General features: G+C 39.7%; 1 protein-coding gene across 1 annotated transcript in view; it reads right to left on the bottom strand.

Annotated features, from left to right (window-relative positions):
- The window catches only part of LOC109936096 (signal-transducing adaptor protein 1-like), an 84,260-nt gene that overhangs the window by 16,059 nt on the left and 46,745 nt on the right, over positions 1–21,456 (bottom strand). The window contains exons 4-7 of the mRNA XM_048621065.1: positions 19,788–19,907; positions 15,875–15,931; positions 5,506–5,681; positions 3,894–4,025 (exon numbers count right to left, since the gene is read on the bottom strand). Of these exons, the coding sequence (XP_048477022.1) occupies positions 3,894–4,025; positions 5,506–5,681; positions 15,875–15,931; positions 19,788–19,907 (485 nt within the window). The remainder of the gene's footprint in view (positions 1–3,893; positions 4,026–5,505; positions 5,682–15,874; positions 15,932–19,787; positions 19,908–21,456) is intronic.

Below are 21,456 nucleotides of genomic sequence, written 5' to 3'. Positions count from 1 at the left end.
TAAAAAGTTCCTGTTCTTCACCCTGTGCTGATTAAGAATTGACAATGAGATCAAATCAGGATGGTGTGTGACCTGAAGCTGATAATGCTCTTATCCTTCTAGGTTGTGGAAATCATGGCGTTAGAAGCTGCATGCTGTAGATAGTACCCAGACTCACAATAATACAATGATGGTGGAGGGAGCATATGTTTACACCTGTGTTGGAGGACTGATAATAAAAGTCAGAGACTGTCGTTTGTTTTTAACATGCATTTCAAGGTGATGTGTACACACAGCAAATGGATTTATATTTAAAAACCATCAGAAACATGTATAGTAATAAAATTAGATTACTTGACTCTTATGGCAGTTTTCACCGTGAAGAGAGACTACACAAGCATTAATTTTATGCTCTGAGGAGGGGTCACCGGACCCAAAACATTAACTCTGATTTCTCTTCACAGATGCTGCCAGACCTGCTGAGCTAGTCCAGCAATTTGTGTCCTGTTTCTGATTTCTACATCCGCAATTATTTCGGTTTTTAATTTTATGCTGACGTACTCGGAAGGAGCATGAAGATTTTAAGATGGACTATTTTACACCATGCTAAACTTAACATTCCATTGGTATTAACTGTCTCTTCCCATCTTGCTTTCACTTTCAGACCACAGGCAAGACTAAAACTGTCAGTCAACATTTTCTAACTGTCAACATATTAGGCGATAATAAAAGACTAGCATTTATACAATGTCCTTTATTACCACATAATAAACACAAGATAATATACAGCCAACGAATTATTTTTTGAAGTGTGGTCCCTTGTTTTTTTCCTATTGTTGGCTCCTGTGGGTTCAGGTCTGTTTGAGAGATAGCATTGGATGGGTGGTGTCAGGTTTGCTGGTCATTTAGCTGAAACAAAATGACTTCTTGTAAATGATGTTTTAAAATGACATTTTGACCTTTTTATAAAAGAATAATATTATGAACCTTAAAAACTTAAAGTAAGTTGGATCCCTCCAACTTTAAGGAGCTTTATCGGAAGATTCCAGGTGCAAGGGAATTGACCATTGGAATTTTCTATTTCCTGAGCAAATGCCTCAGAGTCAGCTGTACCGGGAAGCCTGCACGGTGCCAACACACAATTCCAGTCTACACTGTTTCAAGACTGGCCGTTGGAATATCTGGATCAAAGCATCTTGCAATACAAACTAAAATTCACTTCATTTCATGTCTACGTTTGGTAATATCAAAGAAATACCTTGTGCCCATTGTGTTGAGAAGGTTTTATATGCCTCCCTGAACATTGACAAAAGACACAGTCAGAATTTGGTAACAGCGTGGATCATGTAGAGTACAGCAGACATATGAAGAGAGATCTGAACAGAGATTTGGGGCAGCATGGTGGCTCAGTGGTTGGTACTGTTGCCTCACAACGTCAGGGATCTGGGTTCAAATCCACCCTTAGGCAGCTGTCTGTATGGAGTTTGCACATTCTCCCCGTATCTGCATGGGTTTCCTCTGGATACTCTGGTTTCCTCCTGCAGTCTAAAGATGTGCAAGTTTGATGGATTAGCCATGCTAAATTTCCCATAGTATCCAGGGATATGCAAGCTAGGTGGATTAGCCCTGGGAAATGCAAGTTATAGGGATAAGTTAGGCTGTGGAGGGTGCATCTGGGTGGGATTTTCTTTGGAGGGTCAGTGTGGAGTCATTGGGCCAATTGGCCTGCTTCCACACTGGAGGGATTCTATGAGTCTATGAAGGGACTGAAGTAGTATATGTTTTGACAACTAGTCAAGATCACCCCAGATCACAAGGGATTTTCACTGTGATGGGGTGAGGGGAGAACACTGAAATTTACAGATTGTTGTGAGAGATTTATTGAGGACAGTGCTCACTATTGTAAGGGTACTCCTTTAAGCACAGGGTACCTGAACATGATGGGCCACTGTGCCAAACTTGTAGCCTACATGTCCGCTTAAGGGAATTCACCTAATTTTAAGACCCCTCCCCTGCCACCATGCTCCCGGGTCAGGGAGTGGTTAAAATTCTTCCCCAGTTTCTCTAGTCATTCCACAAAACTTAAGTATCTTACTCATGGTATAATTTTAGGAAATTTCCTCTGTACCCTCTCCCTAAGGCTTTGAAATCTGTTAGAATTCTTTGAGGAGGTACTGAGAAAGTTAGACAAAAGAGAGTCAATGGAAGTGATCTATTTTGTTGTCCAGAAGGCCTTTGACAAGGTGCCACACAGGAGGCTGCTAAATAAGACAACAGCCCATAGTGTTAGAGGTGGGGTACTGGCATGGGTAGGGAAATGGCTGGCCAGCAGAAGCCAGAGCGTGGAGTTAAAGGGGCCTTTTCCAGGATTGCACCAGTGACTAGTGGAGTTCCACAAGGGTTGGTATTGGAGCCACAACTATTCACGTTATACATTAACAGAAAAAAAGAACAGTACCTCACAGGAACAGGCCCTTTACCCACAAGCTTGCAAACTGGATGAAGAAACTGAGTTTGTGGTTGCTGAGTTTGCAGATGACACAAAAATAAGTGGAGGGAGAAGTAGTGTTGTGGAAGCTGGGAGGCTACAGAATGCCTCCGGCAGGCAAGGAGAATGCGCAAACAAGTAGCACATGGCTTACAATGTGGGAAAATTCAGGTTATGCATTTTGGTAGTAAGAATAGAGGCATAGGCTATTTTCTAACTTGGGACAAGGAAATCTGAAGTACAAAGGGCCTTAGGAGTCCTAGTTAAGCCTTCTTTTAAGGTTAACATGCAGGTTCAGTGGGCAGTCAGGAAGACAAATGCGATGTTAGCATTCATTTTGAGAGGGCTAGAATACAAGAACATGTACGGCTGAGGCAATTTAAGTCTCTGGTCAGACCACATTTGGAATACTGTGAGCAGTTTTGGGCCTCAAATGTAAGGGAGGATGTGCCCACCTTGGAGACGGTCCAGAGGAGGTTTACAACAATGATCCCAGGGATGAAGGGCTTGTCATATGATGAGCTGATGAGGACTCTGGGTCTGTACTTGATGGAGTTTAGAAGAATGAGGGAGAATCTGATTAAAACTTACAGAATACTGAGAGGCTTGAATAGAGTGGATGTGGAGAAGATGTAACCACTAGGAGGAGAAACTAAGATGCAAAAACTAAGAAACTAAGGCACAGCCTCAGAATGAAGGGATGGCCCTTTAGAACTGAGATAACGAGGAACTTTTTTTGGCCAAAGGATAGTGAATCTGTGGAACTCATTGCCACAGAAGGCTGCAGAGGCCAAATCATTGAGTGCATTTAAGTCAGAAATAGATAGGTTCTTGATTATTAAGGGAATTAAAACTTATGGGGAGAAGGCAGGACAATGGTGTTGAGAAACAGATCAGCCATGATCAAACAGCAGAGCATTTTTCATGGGCTGAATGGCCTAATTCTGCTCCTTTATCTTATGGTTTCATGGAAATCTTTCCTAGAATTTCCCAGAATTGGATACAGTGCTCTAATAGCTGAAGCAAAACCAATGATTTGTGAAAGTTCCGTACTTCATGATTTTATCTATTATAGCCATGCTTTCCATTTTTATAAGAACATGCTTTATCACTTTGAAAAATACAAAATACCCAATTATTGCTGCTCCTGCAGCTCACTTAAAATCGTATCCTCTACCCTCAACCTGTTCAAAGACATTATACATAACTCTGGAGCATGTTGGACATGAACCCAGATGTCCTAGGCCAGAGAAAGGGACAAAACAACTATGATACAAGAGTACAGAATTAAATAGTTGGCGTGGAAACTGAGTGATGTTAGTCCATACAGGGATTGAACCTTCAACCTTTGTGTTATTCGTACCATGCTCTCACCATCTAAGCATACCCTCTAGTTTATATTGCCTCCCCACATATTACAATCTACCTGTACTTTGTGGTCAGAGTAGTGATTGAGTAGTTTGTGTTCTCAGTGGAAGGCCGTAGTATCAAGTTCCCATTCTCAGGGTGCCTTTCCAACATTGCTTCAGCTTCATTCCGAGAAATTTTGTAGAAACACCTGCAGAAACAGTAAAGCTGAGCCTTGAGTACAAATCATTTACTTTGACAATGCACCGTCAACATCTGCAATACTTCAACGTACATAGCACAGAGTGGATAAGAGCTGGATTGTAAAGCAATAAGGCATAAGAGGCTATCCAGGTCTTGACTATGTCAGTTCTTTCTAGGAGCTGTCAAGTTGGCCTCATTCCCTGCCTGTTTCCCCAAAGCAAGCTTTTGTTTTCCTTTTCAAGTATGTATCCAATTTTCTTTTGTAGTTTATTACTGAAAACTTCTTCCACCCACTATGTTTTCAAGTAGTGCATCATCCAGATCATTTCAGAGTTAGGTTTCAAAAATACTTTTGATAGATGTACTCATTTAGTGAACACTTCAATGTGTACATAGCTAATAATTCTTTACTGAAAAAGATATACTTATACTACATGCAAATCAAATACTTGAAATGTTTCCAAAATCAAAGCTCATCGAAGTCTTTGAAATGAATTTGGTGAACTCAACCCAGTTCCAAATTTGAGTCCGCATCATAATTTGATAATTCTCACTTGAAACCACTAGAATAGCTAATGTGGTAAAGGGAAATGCAACCTTAGTGCAGTAGAGTATACTTCTAAGGTTGGGCTTTTTTAGGGTGGGATCAAATGAACGTTTGTTACTATATTTGACACAAGCAGAAAATGTTAGCGATAAATTAACAAGTCAGGCAGCATCTATGAGAAAAGGAAGAGATGTTCATTTAAGCTATTGTCCCTCATCAGAACTCTAAATAAAGGTGCAGGCCTGAGACATGAACTTTGTCTTTGCTTCACACATACTGCCTGACTTGGTCACTTTTCTCAGCATTTTCACTTTTTGTTTCAGATTGCCAGACTCTGCAGTGGGATTTGTTTAACCTGGCATATTTGACACCAAGCCCTGGTAAAAAGGACTGAAATTTTCTGTTCCTAAAGGTAACTTCTTCAGAGACAAAAGTATTCACCGTAAATAAACAAAATTTATTCAGGGGATGTGGGTATTTCTATCTTGACCAGCATTTATTGCCTGTTTCTCATTTTCCTGCAGGAAGTAGTGGTGCGCTGCCTTCAAGAACTGCTGCGGTCCATATGGTGTGGGCAGAGTTCAGGGCGTGGAGGCCACATCAAGGCCCAGTAACTAGGGCCTGGGGCTCCAGGAGGCTCACCTTTGGGTGGGGCATCAGGGGTGGTGTCCTGGTCTGTGCTAAGAACAGCACCAGGGCCTGTAATCTCTGCTATTGTCCACGGGTAATGGCACACCCATGGTTCTGTTCGGAAGGGAATGCTAGGATTTTAAGCCAACGACAGTGAAGGAACCTGACAGTTCCAAGTCAGGATGGTATGTGGCCTGGAGGGGAACTTGTAAGTGATGCTTCTGTGCATCTGCTGTCCCTGTCCTTCTAGGTGGTAGAAGTTGTAGGTTTGAATGCACTATCAAAGGAGCATAGCTGAGTTGCTACATACGCTGGCATTGAGGTCAGCACATCATCATAGAATTCCGAATCAGGCTTCTCCACTAAAAATCTCTGCAATTCTGGTCTCACTGGAGCACTTGACTGACGAAGTTTTTCTTGTTTCACCACCTCTTCCAGACAGAGCATCTGCCCCGGCAGCAGTGTCAAGTCACGGGGAATCTCCAGCTGGTAAAATTGTACAAAGATGAGCTCGTAAAACAAATTATTAACACAACAGGTTGAACGGCACCTGTGATGCAAATTAGCATGCTTCTAGTTTTAAATCTGATAATGTATATTTTTAAACTTTAAAAGAAAAAAGCTTTAGTACTTGTCTTTGGAATTAGAACTGGCTCTGCTGGTTTTCCACATGCCCTAACTGCTTCCACTGCCTTGAGTCTATGCTGGGCAAGTTGTTCCATCACAGGGAAGAGTATTGCTGAGCCTAGGCCTGCAGTTGCAGTGGGGCTTGGGATCTGGTGCCAGGGGATTGAGGAGCACCTAGTGAATGCTGCATATTTTCAGCAACATAAATTGTCTTTGATAAAATGATAAAACTTGTTAATAGAAAAGCCTTCTCTTTTTAGGGAAGTTATGCTTTGTTTATTCTGAGGCAATGGTGCTCAACATTCACTGTTAGTTTGCTTTGTTCCTCAGTAGAGAACTGTGGACAAATAGATTGTCAACTGATTGGTGATGGAGACTATGAGAAGTCACAGATAGTCTCAGGTTTTGCTTATTTGGGAGGTTTGAGTCATCAAGAGTGAACAACAACAATTAAATAACCCGTAAGATTCACACACACCTATGCTTCTTCAAATGTATTCAGGACTGTTGTTTTAATTTCACCTATTTAGATTTAGTGAGCCTTAAAAAATATTTAATATGTGAATTGAGGAAACCTGGGAAATGAATGTCCCAGGATATGCATACAACAGTTTACAATGTTTTTCATATCAATGGGGAATTAGCTGAATTGGGTGTGTGAACATGACTGAAAAGTGAAGCGGAACACATTCAATTGATTATTGTTCAGCGCAGGGTAGGTATAAACCTTCCACTAAATCTGGATTGTATTCTTAATCCTGCTTTGATGTGTCCAGATTATTAATTCTTTGAAAGGCAATGCAAACTGAATGTGAATAGCACAAAAGGTGGTTCTTACCTACACTGTTCACTACAAGTAAACATATGCTGAGTTTTCTTTTAGGTGGCTTATACTGAGGCAAGAACAGTTGCCACTTTATATATGGGATATATAAAACTTAATCATTCAAGCATGTAACTACCTCTTCTATCAGACGGACAGGGAACAGAGTGCCTCAACAACATGGTGATGCTATAGATGGCCAAAACTGAAACTTTTCTCCACTTTCAGTTCATGCCATACTGGATTTCATAAAGTTTAGTTATAATACTTGATGCCAGAAGTCAAAAAAATCTGTTCCTGAGAACTGGCTTCTTATGTTAATGAGACAGATTTCTGTTTAGTTTGCACCTTGCAGCCTCGGAATATCGTAAGCACATCACAGCCAATTAACAACTTTAAAATATGATCAATATTGTAATATAGGCAGACACAGCAGTTAATTTTAACGCATTAAAGTCTCAAAAACAATAGAAATGAATGCATAGATCATCTGTTTTTATAAGATTTATTGCAAGCTGTTTGTTGTTCAAGAAATTATGCAAAACCTTCCTTGATGTTCCTTGATTAATGTCATGGGATCTTTGGTTCCCATTGTCCAAGAGGCTTACTTTTGTTGTTCATTGGGATTCTTCAAAAGTCAGGTTCTGTAATTACCTAGTAAGTTTAAATTTGTATCACCCAGTCCCTTCAAAAATGTCTCTCACACTAACCTCATCATTCACTAAACTCACTAACTGAACTACTCAGTAACCCACTCATTTAATAATTTAATCACAATCTCAACTACCCACCCACTAACCCATGAAGTCCATTTAAACCCTTAAGGTTTCAAAGAACTTGACTTAGCATGACAGTTGGCACCGTAAAGAGAAGCAATGGCTTCTCAGCTGCTTCTCTACTTCATTCTCTCTGTCAATGGTTGAGCCCAGGGAATGCGGCTGCAACAGGGACAGAAAAGAATAGAGTCGTACTTATCCTCACAGTCAATGGTGATCCTACGGTGTCATTGCTGTCCAGAAGATCTGTCCTGTTAAATTTTATTTTGTTTATTCAGTGTACTATTATCCTATTGCAAACAAGGTGGACTTTAACCCAGCAAATAAAAACTCAGCAGACCTACAAACTTAACCCTGGTAGGGAAGTCAGTTTGGAATAACTAACAGAAAACATAACGAGGGCACATGAAATAGAGAAGTTACAGGCTTCCCCTGAGCTCACAGTTAGTGCCATAATGTTCATTTAATCCAACATTGTCCAGTAAAGGTCAATGCTGCATTTATCCTTTTGATTTACCTCCAGTAACAGGTGAGTTTTCTTTTGTCTTGACCCTATCAAATTTTAACTTGCTACAACTCTATCTGACTAACTTAATGTCTAAATAACTAATCAAATAAATACGGTCAGACAAATATTACAGAACTGATGTTGTGCCATGAGTGCAACATGTTGGAATTTGTGGAATGCATTGCAATCAAGGACAACCATATCTACCTACCTGTGGAAAACATCTGTATTTTGAACAATGACTGACAGGGTCATTGGCTGTCCTAATTAGATCACTGTTCACTGCATATCGTGAAATCTAGAAAAAGGACCAAGAACTGCCACTTTCGGTCCTGATGGTTGCTGGTCTACATCAAACTACCCTGGAATGGGAATGTAACTCAAAAATTTGAACAAAAACAAAGCATATCGTACGGCTATTATGCAGTGGCTACACCAATAATTCTTTCCATTAAAAGGACACTACCATCCATTCAAAAGGACATTCTGTCCACAAAACAACTGAACAACATTGTCCATTGATTTCAGTGCTGCAGCAATGCCAGGTGTGTAGACCGTATGTCCAAATGATTGACTGATGATTTTTCTGGCTTTTTGTAATAGGCAATTAGGCTGTACCAGAGCCCTTGCTTGCAAAAAGCCAAAACTTACCACATATTTATTTTTTAATTTTCACCTATTTTTCTAATCAACCTATTCAGAGATGTTATTGCACACCCTTGGAGCAGGTGGGATTTGTACCTGGGCCTCCCAGTGTAGGGACACTACCACTGCACCACAAGAGGACCCTACCACATCTATTATTAAATACAATTCCTTGATTGCTGAGTAAGGGCTGTCCAATCCTGCTTACGCTTAATAGCTGCATTAACAACCAATTTAAGATGATCAGTTGAGCTCATGATGTGGCTTATTTACACTTGCTAAAAAACGTAACATGTATTCATATGCAGGGTCCTGGCAGTGCGTTCCAGGCACCTACCACACTCTGTGTAAAAAAAACTTTCCTCACATATCTCCTTTAAACTTCTCCCCTCTCACCTTAAACCTATGCCCCCTACTATTTCACATTTCCACACTGGGAAAAAGTCTCTGAATATCTACTCTATCCACATCTCTTGTGATTTTATATCCTTCTATTAGGTCACCCCTCAGCCTCCAATGCTCTAGCAAAAACAATCCAAGTTTGTCCAACCTCTCCTTATAGCTAATACACTTTAATCTTGACAACATCAGTAAACCTCTTTTGCATCCCCTCCCAGGGACTTAACATCCTTCCTATGGTACGGCGAACAGAACTGCACAAAAATTGTTACGGTTGTTTGAAATTTGTCATTCTTGCATTTTGTTGCTGAAGGCAAGGCAAAAAGCTTGAGCAACATGACTCTTCTCAATAATAATTTATATCAAGTTTGAAAGTGACATTCTCCAAGTATGAAGAAGGACAAAGCCAATTATGTGGGCATAAGGGGACAGCTTACAATAGTTGATTGGGTAAATAGACTAAAAGTTATGGCAATTAATAAACAGCAGGAAATGTCTATTGAAACAATTCAAAGTGCTCACAAAAGATATATTCAATTGATAAACAAAAATTCAGCAAGAAAGATCCATGACTTACTGAGAATGTTAAGGATATTATTAAAGAGACTTATATATTGCAAAGAACAGTAGTAAGTATTAGGAGTGTTTTTGAAACTAGCAAAGGGACACCAAAAAGTTGATAAGAAGGTGAAAAGAAACAGATTATTAAGGTAAACTGCCCAGAATTAGTATGCTGCACTAGTATATACAGTACAGAACAGTAGCTAAAGTGAAAGTTGGTTCCTTAGGGACAGAGACAGGAGAAAGTATTGTGCTAAAATGACAGAGTCATTAAACAAATATTTTTTATCTGTCTTCACAATAGAAAATACAAGTTACATACCAGAAATAGGGATTAACCCAGGGGCTAACAAGGGTATGAAAACTGCACAGTAATTTATGTCAGCAGAGAAATAGTCCTGGAGAAAATTAGGAACTAAAAGCCAACAAATCTCAGACCTAATAGTCTACATCCTTGTTCTAAAAGACATGGCTGCAGAGATAGTGAACGTGCTATGTATTATTTCCAAACCTCTTTTGATTTTACAATGGTCCCAGAAAATTAGAAATTTTCAAATGTAACACTGCTATTCAAGAAAGGAGGGAGAGGGAAAACAGACCAAACTTATGCCTAGTTAGGCTGACATCACTTGTCATTGAAAGTGCTGGAATCCATTGTTAAAAATGTCTTAATGTATTTAGAAAATCATAGTACAATCAGACACAGAGTGCCACAATGGCACAGTGGTTAGCACTGCTGCCTCACAGCACCAGGGACCCAGGTTTGATTCCAGCCTCAGGGTGACTGTCTGTATGGAATTTGCACATTCTCCATGTGTCTGCATGGGTTTCCTCTGGGTGCTCCAGTTTCTTCCCACAGTCCAAAGATGCATAGGCTAGGTGGATTGGCCATGCTAAATTGCCCATAGTGTTCAAGGTTACAGAGCTTAGGTGGGCTATAGGGAGATGGGTCAGTGTGGACTTGTTGGGTTGAAGGGCCTGTTTCCACATTGTAGGGATTCTATGATTTTTCACTAAGTCAACATTGTTTTATGAATGGTATATTGTGTTTGACAAATGTATTAGCATTTTTTGAGGGTGCATCCGGTACAGTGGATTAAGGGGGATTAGATAGATTAAGTACACTAGAAATTTCAAACACCACTTAATAAAAGTGGGAGGCGATGGCTAGTGGTATTGTCACTGGATTGTTAATCCAGAGACCCAGATAATGTTCTGGGGACCTGGGTTCGAATCCCAACACAGCAGATGGTGGAATTTGAATTCAATTCAATAAATATCTGGAATTAAGGGTCTAATGATGACCATGAATCCATTGCTGATTGCCGGAAAAACCCATCTGGTTCAATAATGTCCTTTAGGGAAAGAAACTGTCATCCTTACCTGGTCTGGTGACTCCAGAGCCACAACAATGTGGTTGATTCTTAACTGCCCTCTAGACAATTAGGGATGGGCAATAAATGCTGCCTAGCCAGTGACACCCTCATCCCATGAATGAATAAAGGAAAAAAAAATACCACAGAACACGTGAGTATGCAAAATAAGATGATGGTTTGGGGGAGGATAATACATTAGCATTGATAGCAGATTGGTTAATGGTCAGAAAGCAGGAGTAAGAATAAATGGGATATTTTCAAATTGCCAGGTTGAAACTCATGGAGTATGGTAAGGATCAGTGCTTGACACTCAGCTATTTATACTGCATAATAATTACTTAAATAAAAAGAAATTAACATATCTAAGTCTTTTGATGATATAAGGTACGCTGTTAGGGAAACACAGCCTGCAAAAAAGATAGAGACATATTAGTGAATGAGCCACATAATGGCAGATGAAGTACAATGTTGAGAATTGTGATGTTACTCACTTAGGTAACAACCAAGAAAAGCAGTTTTTTTTGTTTAAAAGAAATGGAAATGTTAATGTTCAGAGGGGTTTGGGTGCAATATGCTTATACAGGAACTCAAAGTTAACATGCAAGAACAGACAAGAATTTGGAGGCAAATAGCACGTAGCCATTCATTCCAAGAGGATTGGAGTCTGAGAAAATATAAGTATTGTTACAATTGTACGGACATTTGTCAGATGACATCTGGAGTACTGTGAACAGTTTTGATCTCCATATCTAACGAAAGACTGACTAATTAATAAGAGTTTTTAGAGGAAGTCTCTACCAGAGTGGATAGAGTGTGAACTAGAAGATGTGTTGCATTTGGACTTCTACTTCGACAAGGTACTTCAAACAAGGTCAAATCATAAGTTAACAGCCTATAGTGCTGGAGGTAGTTTATTAGCATGGATAAAGAATTAGCTCATGGTCAGGAAACAGCGAGTGGTTATAAGGGGCTCTTTTTCATGTTGATGACCCAAGATCAGTGGGATTCCACAGGGATCGGTGCTGGGACTGCAAATGTTTACAATATATATTAATGACTTGGAGAAAGGAAGCAAATGTACTGCAGCCAATTTGCAAATAACACAAAAGTAGGTGGAAAGGTAGTTTGTGAGAGGGATACAAATAGTTTAAGAAATTGATAGGTTAAGTAAGCAGACAAAAAGTTGGCAAATGGAATGTAATGTGGAATTGTTAATTTTGGAAGGGAGAACAAAAAAACAGAATATTATTTAAATAGGGTGAAAATACAGAAAGCTGCAACACAAAGGGACTTGGGGGTACTTGTGCACAAAATTCAGAAAATCAGTGCATAGGTGCAGCAGGTAATCAGGAGAACTAATGGAATGTTGGCCCTTATTTCAAGGTGGTTGGAGTATAAGAGTAGTGAAGTCTTTCTGCAAATGTACAAAGTGCTGGCGAGACCATATCTGGAATACTATGAGCAGTTTTGGTCCCCTTATTTAAGGAAAGATTTTATTTCATTGGAGGCAGTTCAGAGCAGGTTCGCTAGGATGATCCCTGGTATGGAGATGTTGTCTTTTGAGCAAAGGTTAAACAGGTTGGGTCTCCACTCATTGGAATTTACAGGAATGAGAAGTGATCTCATTGAAACATGTAGAATTCTTAAGGGACTTGATAGGGTAAATGCTAAGAGGATGTTTTCTCTCATGGGACAGTCTAGGACAAGAGGGCATTGTTTCAAAATAAAGGGGTGCCAATTTAAGACTTGGATGATAAAGATTTTTTTCTCTCAGAGGGTTGAGAGTCTTTGGAACACCTTGCAACGGAGACCTGTGGGAGTAGACTCTTCGTGTGTATTTAAGGCTGAGATAGATCGATTCTTGATCAGTAGGGTGTGAAAGGACAGGCAAGTGGTCACATGGAATATCCAATCAGCCATGATCCTACTGAATGGCACAGCAGGCTCAAGGGGCAAAATGGCCTATTTCTCTTCCTTTTTCTTCTGGTCTTAGATTCACAGAATAGGGAAACCATCTGTAGTGATTAGAACCAGGTTGATCCATTGACTATGAGTTCATTGATTGGGGTTGTTAATCTGGGCCAATCAGGAAAGCCCTAGTTGACTAATATAACTAGGACATTTAGAATCTCCTCAGTTCAGGGGACTGACTCGGAGCTAGCTGGTCATAGCCAGTATACTGTGCACAAGTAAATAAAGGGTGACTTGGTGATGGGATACCAGCCTCTGTGCAGTTATTTCATGATCATTTTGGACTACAATGAAAAGTCCTTTCACGCAAAAGGGAATTCATCTTTTCAATTCTTTGCCCCAGAGCTTTGTGGATGCTCCATCTTTTGACATATTTTAGGCTGAGATAAAGAAGGTTTTGATCTCTTAGGGAATCAATGATATGAGGACTGTGTGAGAAAGTGGAGGTGAAGTTGCAGATCAGCATAGCTGTAGTGAAATGGAAAAGGAACAACAGGAGTGCCTCAACTTTAGTTATATTACAGACAAAACCATGTCAAGCTATCTTACTTTGTTCAGAACAGCATAACTAGAGGACATGGTCTGCATTTGAAGTGGGTAAGGGGGTGGAGCTAATTTAAACTTAACCTGCAAAACTAGTACTTCGGTGATCAATGATCCATCTAAGGCTCCCGAGGAAAATGGTGAAAACAGTTAGCATTGATTAGTTCAAACATAAATTATGCAGGTTCATTTTAGAAAATAGTATTTTGGACACATTATATGAATAATGGGGGATACGATATGTGAAACATAGCATGATTAGAAGGAACAGGTGACTTTGGACAATGGTCAATGGATAGTTTTTGGGCTAGAGGAAGACTCATAGTGAACTTCCCTAGGGGTCAGTATTGGGACCCTTGCTTTTCCTGATATATATTAATGATCTAGATCCTGGTGTGTAGGAACAATTTCAAAGTTTGCACATGACAGCAAAGTTGGAAGAATTGTAAACTGTGCAGAAGACAGTGTGGAACCCCAAAGGGCATTGACAAGTTGTTGGAGTGGGTAGATAGGAGGCATATGAGTTACAGCACAGAGAAGCATTATGAAAGACAATGAAAAATAGAGGATACAATTCTAAAGAGGGTGCAGGAGCAGAGGGACCTGAGTGTATATGAACATTGATCATTGAAAGTGGCAGGACAGGTAGAGAGAGCAATTAATAAAGCATACAGTGTTCTTGACTTTAATAATAGGGACATAGAGAACAAGAACAAGGTAATGATGTTTATCTTGCACGAGACACTTATTATACCTCAGTTGGAGCATTGTGTACAGTTGTGGATACCACATTTTAGGAAAAACATGAAAGCATTGGAAAGACTGCAAAAGCAATTTACAAGAATGGTCCCAGGAATGAGAAACTTAAACTATGAAGATAGACTGGAGAAGTTGGGACTTTTCTCTTTGGAGAGAAGAAGGCTGACAGGAGATTTGATAGACGTTTTCAAGATCATGAGCAAGCTGGAAAGAATAGATAGGGAGAAGTTGTTCCTGTTCACAAAAAGAAAAAATAAGAGAGGGAATACATTTAAAGTGATGTTTAAATGAAGCAAGAGTAATGTGAGAAAAACACCTTTCTCACGCAGCAAGTAGTTATGGTATGGAATGTGCTGCCTGGAAGTTTGGCTGAGGCAGATTCAATTGAGGTATTCATGAGTGCGTTGGATGGTTATTTGGATAGAATCGATGTGCTGGGATATGGAGGAAAAGGCAGAAGATTGGCACTACATAATAGAACCGGTTCCGGCACAATGGGCTGAATAGATTCTTTCTGCGCCGTAACAATTCTTTGATTAATCAACTACTTATGAGCCTCAATTGGACAAAGAGTGTACAGGGTCGCCAACGCCTCACACAGACACTACCACCACCACACCACCCCCACACATAATGGGAAATAGATCATGGCGGGCAGGAGAAATTGGGGATATCTACATACTGCACTTCACGAGTGCACCACGTTTGAACATGCAAACAATGGTGCAATAAAATCCAGCCACCAGTTGCAGTGAAGAACTCCACAAAGTCGTGAAGCTGCTGCTGCCCCTGACTGCTTCTCACAAAACAGCACCCATCACTGTAAAGAGGCAGTATACTGCTATTAAATACTCAGCATGCAATCATATAAACAACTGCAGTATTACAACTGCTGAGTACTTTAGAAGCATTTTCAACACCCAATGATTGGATGAAATGTGCATAATATAACAGCACATTAACATTACCTGAAGCATAATAAAAGGTTTTATTGTGCAGACTGATTTGTAATGTTTTTAATGAAAAAAATTTTGACATTCTGAATAATTCAAAATGGTAAAATATTGAACATCATTTTCCCACCAATGATAATATTGTAGAACTAGCAAATATAAAAGTTTGAAATTTTTGATTTCCTTCTGTATGGAAATATTAATCATCCTTAAATTGGATTGGATGCAGAAAAGAAATTAAACGGAGAGCGTTGTGGCAGATTACAGATATATGACTAACAACCATAATCTGCCTCTGCTTTTATAACCATGACAAAACTGAGAGTCTGAGTCCCAGATTTCTATGCGAAGTTTGGAAAATCCAGTCTACGCATTTTTACACTCCCTGAATTGCACAACTGACCGGGAGAGGGTTTGCCTTTTTTTTGATTTTTCACAAATACGTCAGCTTTGCAGCACACGTTAACAGTGATACTGTGCATGAGTGTTGTTACTGAATTGGGCTGGTTAGAGGAGCCACCTTGGTTTTCTGACATAGCAACCCCAAAATAAGCCCCTTAAACCCCAGCTTCACCACACAACCCTTCCCCGCCTCAGATAACGTATACCGCCCCATGCTACTTCAGATTATCCAGGCCACATCAATGCAAATAATGCTTTAACTACATTTTTTTATTCTCAAAATATTGGACTGGCAACATTTAATGGAGAAACATGTTATAAAAGCAAAATTCATACCTGAGAGACCACAGTAATATAACCTTTCCATTCTTCTCTAGTTTCAACATTTTCAGCCTGGTGGATAATACAAAGGGCTCATTATATGTTCATCATTACAGAGTAAATAGTACCAAGCAGATAGCAGATGCTGATAGATGCCTAGGTACTTTACATTGTGTTGTAGTAGTTGATGGCACATAATCCCACTGAAAACCATGAATGTTCCACTGATACATCATTGTCACGGTAATTGTCACAACTGTCAACATAAGAAGAAAAACTAAGTAGTGACAGCCTATAAAGGAAACTATGAGGAACAACAAAAAATGTCCAGGATGTGCTCCAAACAGGAATTCATCCTTGAAATAGTTCTCCTTAAAGCTAAGAAGGTTAAAGGGGACTTTTTAAAAAATCATTCATGGGATTCCCTCAGCAGTGAGCTGCCTTTCTAGACCACTGCAGTTCTTAAGGTGTAGATACAGCTACAGTACTGTCCAGGATTTTGATCTGATGACAGTGAAGTAACAAGTGATAGAGTTCCGTGTCAGAATGGTTGTGTGGCTTGGAGGGGAACTTGCAGGTGGGGTAGTGCTCTCCTGCACTGCTGGAGATGGAGGTTATGGGTTTGGAAGGTGATGTTTAGGGGCCATGATGTGTTGCAGCAGTGCATTTTGTAGGTAAAAGTACATGCCAATGTGCAACAGTGGTGAGGGAGTGCATGTTAAAAATGGTGGAGGGAGTACCAATTAAATGGGCTGCTTTCTTCTGGATGGTGCCAATGGTAACTCACAGATGCTGATAGTGAGGAATTCAGTATTGGTAATGCCATTGGATATCAAAGGGACATGGTTAGATTTTCTCTCATCAGAGATGGACATTGCTTGGCAATTTTCTGGAACAAATATTAGCTGCCAATTATCAGTTAAGCCATGGATTTTGTAGAAATATTTAAAATTATGATGGACCTCTTCACAGTAAATTGAGGAGAAACTAACTCAAAGTGGCATAAACCAGACAATATAGATTTAAAGCGTTTTCCAAAAGAAACAGAAAGGACATCAGAAGAATGTTTTTATACAAGTTATGAGGATCTGTAATACATTATCTGAAAAGGTGCTGATGGAAAATTCAACAGTAGATTTCAAAAGAAAATTGGATATAAATGTGAAAAGGAAATATTTGCAGATTAATTAGAGAAATGTAGTTGTATTTTACATACTAAGCTGGTTTGCAAAATCACATGACTTCTCCCTCTGCTGAAACTACTTTCACATCAGCTTCCAGCAGTTATTATAACATAATACATTGTACCATAAGTCTCAAGCTAAGATTCAGTGAAATTTCAGAGCTGAAACGGAGCCAACTACAATAAAAATCCAGGAAGGAAGAATTAAAACTGTGCAATGTAATATTAAAGTGGTGGACTAGTCAGCATGGCTGTGAATTCTCCACTCCCTGCTGCTTGGAAAAGAGAAGAGATATGTGACAAATTGAAATTTGTTCCACTTTCTGAGGCAAGACTCAGATGGCTGCAAAATTAATTAAAAGTCCTGAGCAAATAAGAGCAGCAGCCTGTTATCAATGCTTAGAAAAGTGTAATACAAGCTGTATTGCACCCTATGTCTCACTGAGGGACACAGAACTCAGACAAGGGTGATTTTTCATGCTTTGAAGATATGTTATGAGCTACTTATGAATGGCATGTGTTCAAAATCAGAGTTAGGGAGAGAAAGAAACTATTGTTCAGTATGTGATGGCACTGACATATTGAACTGAATTCTGTGAAGTTGGACAAAGCAATGACAATCTCATAAAAGGTGGAATTATTCTGGGAGTTACCAGACACCCAACAGGACTCCCCATATAAATACAGCGACTACAAGACTAGGTCAGAGATTAGGAAAACTGCAGCGAGTCACCTCCTGCCTCCCCATATACTGCCCAACATCTATAAGGCACAAGTCAGGAGTGTGATGAAATACTCCCCACTTGCCTGGATGGGTACAGCTCCAACAACACTCAAGAAGCTTGACACCATCCAGGACAAAGCAGCCGCTTGATTGGTATCACATCGACAAATGTTCACTGTCTCCACCACTGGTGCTCAGTAGCAGCATGTGTTTCATCTACAAGATGCACTGCAGAACTACACCAAAGATCTTTGACAGCACTGTTCAAATACACAATCACTTCCATCTAGAAAGACAAGGGCAACAGACACATGGGAATACCACCACCTGCAAGTTTCTCTCCAAGCCACTCACCATCCTGACTTGGAAACAGATCATGGTTTCTTCAGTGTTGCTGGGTCAAAATCCTGGAATTACCTCCCAAACGGTTTTGTGGATCTACCCACAGCACATGGACTGTAATATTCGAGAAGGCAGCTCACCACCAACTTCTCAAGGGTAATTAGAGGCAGGCAATAAACGCTGGACCAGCCAACAGAGCCCACATCCCAGGAGTGAATAGAAATATTATGCACTTACACCAAAAGTACTTTACCCAGATCTTAAAATGGTGAGATCTGTACCAGAGATGCAGTAAGCAACAGATTTAAAAGCAGTGCAATGATTTGTGAACAATCAAGCAGAGTTCTTGCTGAAATTGTTAGAGTACGAACATCTAGCATTAGACAACCTGCGTGATTTAAACATTACATATGCATTGCATGTACCAGGGCTGACAACAATAGAACTGATGGGAATTAACAAAGTTTAACTAATGAATGATAATTTCTTTTTTGACTATGGATATCGGGTAACCTGCAGCTGCAAATTCTAGTGCCTGCAACTTTTTAAAATAAAAACAGTAATTGTTGGAGAAATAGAATTGCATAACATGCATGAGATATCTTGCTGTATTTGGATGACATCAATTCTTGCTGGAATTGCTTTCATTTTTGGCTGTAATAGCCATTACAACACATAACATGAATGGAGAAAGAATACAGGTGTAGGAAAATCAGGTAACTGTTTCAAAGATTTGGCACAGGCAAAGTCAGAACAGCCACATTGTGTACTGGAGATTATGGGGAGGGGGTGATTTTAACACTCATGATAGGTTGGGTTGGGTTCACTTAGAAGGTAAAACATTTTTAAAGTTCAATACTGATGCCAGCCCACATTCAAGCTGCCCACTTATGTTTTTAATGAGAGGCAAGCAACCAGTGCACTCACAACTGGTGAGGTCAGTCAATAAAGGTCTTTTAATGGATACTTCATTACTCCAGGATTATTATTTTGAACTTATGGTTGCTAGATGTCCTGGGCCTTGCAAATCTTGCAGACGAAAGGAGTTCAAACATGTCAGGTCCATAAGCTAAGTACATTTACAGGTCTTTTTGTTGGGCCAAATGGAGCAGGGATGTCTCCTCCAGTTCTTCTAGGCTCAATAAGCTTACCACTTTCCAGACCTTGGCCGTAAGAGAACCATCTGCAAAATTTCCAAGTCCTGCTAGGATCTCTCAATCCCCTGTGAGTTCTAGATCCCCTCATGATCATCAGCTCCCCTCATAATCACCCACAACCCCCTCAATCACCAATTCACTCAAAGAATTTTGACATCTCCCCACAATCACCAAACTACTGCAGCAATATTGTAAAACTAGCTTAATTAAAAATTTTAAAATGGTGCATAGCTCATTTTGGCAGGATGTGGAGAAATCACTCGATAACCTTTCAGCAATCTCGTGCTATCCATGAACACATGGATGCAAAGCCCATTCTTTCCAATCCATTCACTTCAAACAAAGGAAACTTGCATATTATGTTCCTTTTCTCCAATATTATAGAAAGAAGGTAAACCATTTTTAAAAAAACTTATACAAAATAGTTGAGCAAAAACTCACACAATTATTAGCTTCAAAGTTCATCTACTTTGAATAGTAATATTAATTTCAAGGCTTAGATCAGAATTCTACTTAGTTTACCTTCAGCTTCACCTGCTCGTTGATCAACTGCAGTTGAAAGGAAGCTGCTTGGGAGTTTTTACCTCCACTGTTGTCATCTCCGATCGATACAAAATGCTGGAGATCCAGTTTTTCTGTATACTGAAAAAGTAATAAACAGTATTAGTTCAAAGCCGCATGTAACAAAAAAACAACACTTTTGGTATCTGGTTCCTTCAGTGCTGGAAACAGTTTGAAATGTTTGTGGTTTTCTGTGTTTTTTGTTATTCTTTGCTTTTAAAAAGTTTGCATAAAGTTACTACAATACACCAGGAGAGTGTATTAAATACAATGGAAAGATGAAGAATATGCAACAGTGAAAAAATCTTAGAGTCCCTCAGTTATTATAATTAAACCTGAAACCATAGTTTAGTTTATGTCTTATATCTTCAGCTGTATCGAAATTTGTGAAATCCTTGAGTTGTCAGTGAATGGACGTTTCATCACCAGTGAAAAGCTTCTTGCGTGAAACACAGTTCACTTGTCTATTACCATGGTGTCATCATTTTTCTTGCTCATGAATTTGCAAGTGACTTTCATCCCAATATGTGAAACTCCATTAAAGAGGAAATCAAAATAGGAGACAAGAGCTTCTTTACACCTGACACCTGACAGGGTGATTTGTTATAATAGTAATTTTGATTCAGTGGTCTTCATTTATCTTACATTGGCTCAACCAGACCAGGTGATCACGACTGCCATTTTAGGTCAATGCTTCTTCCTTACAAAACAGATGTTTCTTCCTTCAGTCCATGGTGATCTCAGGTATTAAAATCAGGTGCATTTACAATCAATCCACTCAGATGTGTTAGGACACATGTTTTAATCAAGTGGGACTTGAACAAAAGCTTCTGGCACAAAGTTAGGGAGATAATTTGTAATCAACCTATTGGGAGATATTATTACACACCTCTGGAAAATGTGAGATTTGAACTTGGGTCTCCTGGCTTAGATGTAGGGGCACCACCCTTGTTATGCACCTTGCCTGATATCTAATTTCATTATCTGCAAGAAAATTGAATATCAGCCAATGGAATATCATCCATTTGTGCAATCATCCAAAACAAATGTCCACCCTATTGGTGGACATTCACCCTGAGTTGACAAGCAATTTCATGAAATGCATAAACATGAACTGCTTTTGCTTCATTTCACAGTTCCTGCTATCGACAGTCCTATACCCAACTACCTTATCACTACAGCAGAATCACCGATGTGGTTTATTGTAAAACCTGTGTGTCTATGGCTAGGATAAAAGGAACAAGTTAAACAACTGGAGCTGGTTTACACAGAATGGTGACCTGGAGTCTGAAATAAAACCAGGTCACATCAAAGTAAGCAGTTGGATCTACACTAGGTGTTTGTTAGTAAAGATAAACCGAATAATGATTACACAAGTCCCTGGAGGAAGTTGTTTCAGAGATAGTAGGAACTGCAGATGCTGGAGAATCTGAGATAATAAGGTGTAGAGCTGGATGAACACAGCAGGCCAAGCAGCATCAGAGGAGCAGGAAGGCTGACGTTTCGGGCCTAGACCCTTCTTCAGATTCTCCAGCATCTGCAGTTCCTACTATCTCTGAAACAACTTCCTCCAGGGACTTGTGTAATCATTATTCGGTTTATCTTTACTAACAAACACCTAGTGTAGATC

The sequence above is a fragment of the Rhincodon typus genome, chromosome 3, assembly GCF_021869965.1.
Source record: "Rhincodon typus isolate 14 chromosome 3, sRhiTyp1.1, whole genome shotgun sequence".
NCBI classification, from domain to species: Eukaryota; Metazoa; Chordata; class Chondrichthyes; order Orectolobiformes; family Rhincodontidae; genus Rhincodon; species Rhincodon typus.
The sequence above is the reverse complement of the archived record's forward strand: the minus strand, read 5'-3'. Positions and strand labels throughout refer to the sequence as shown.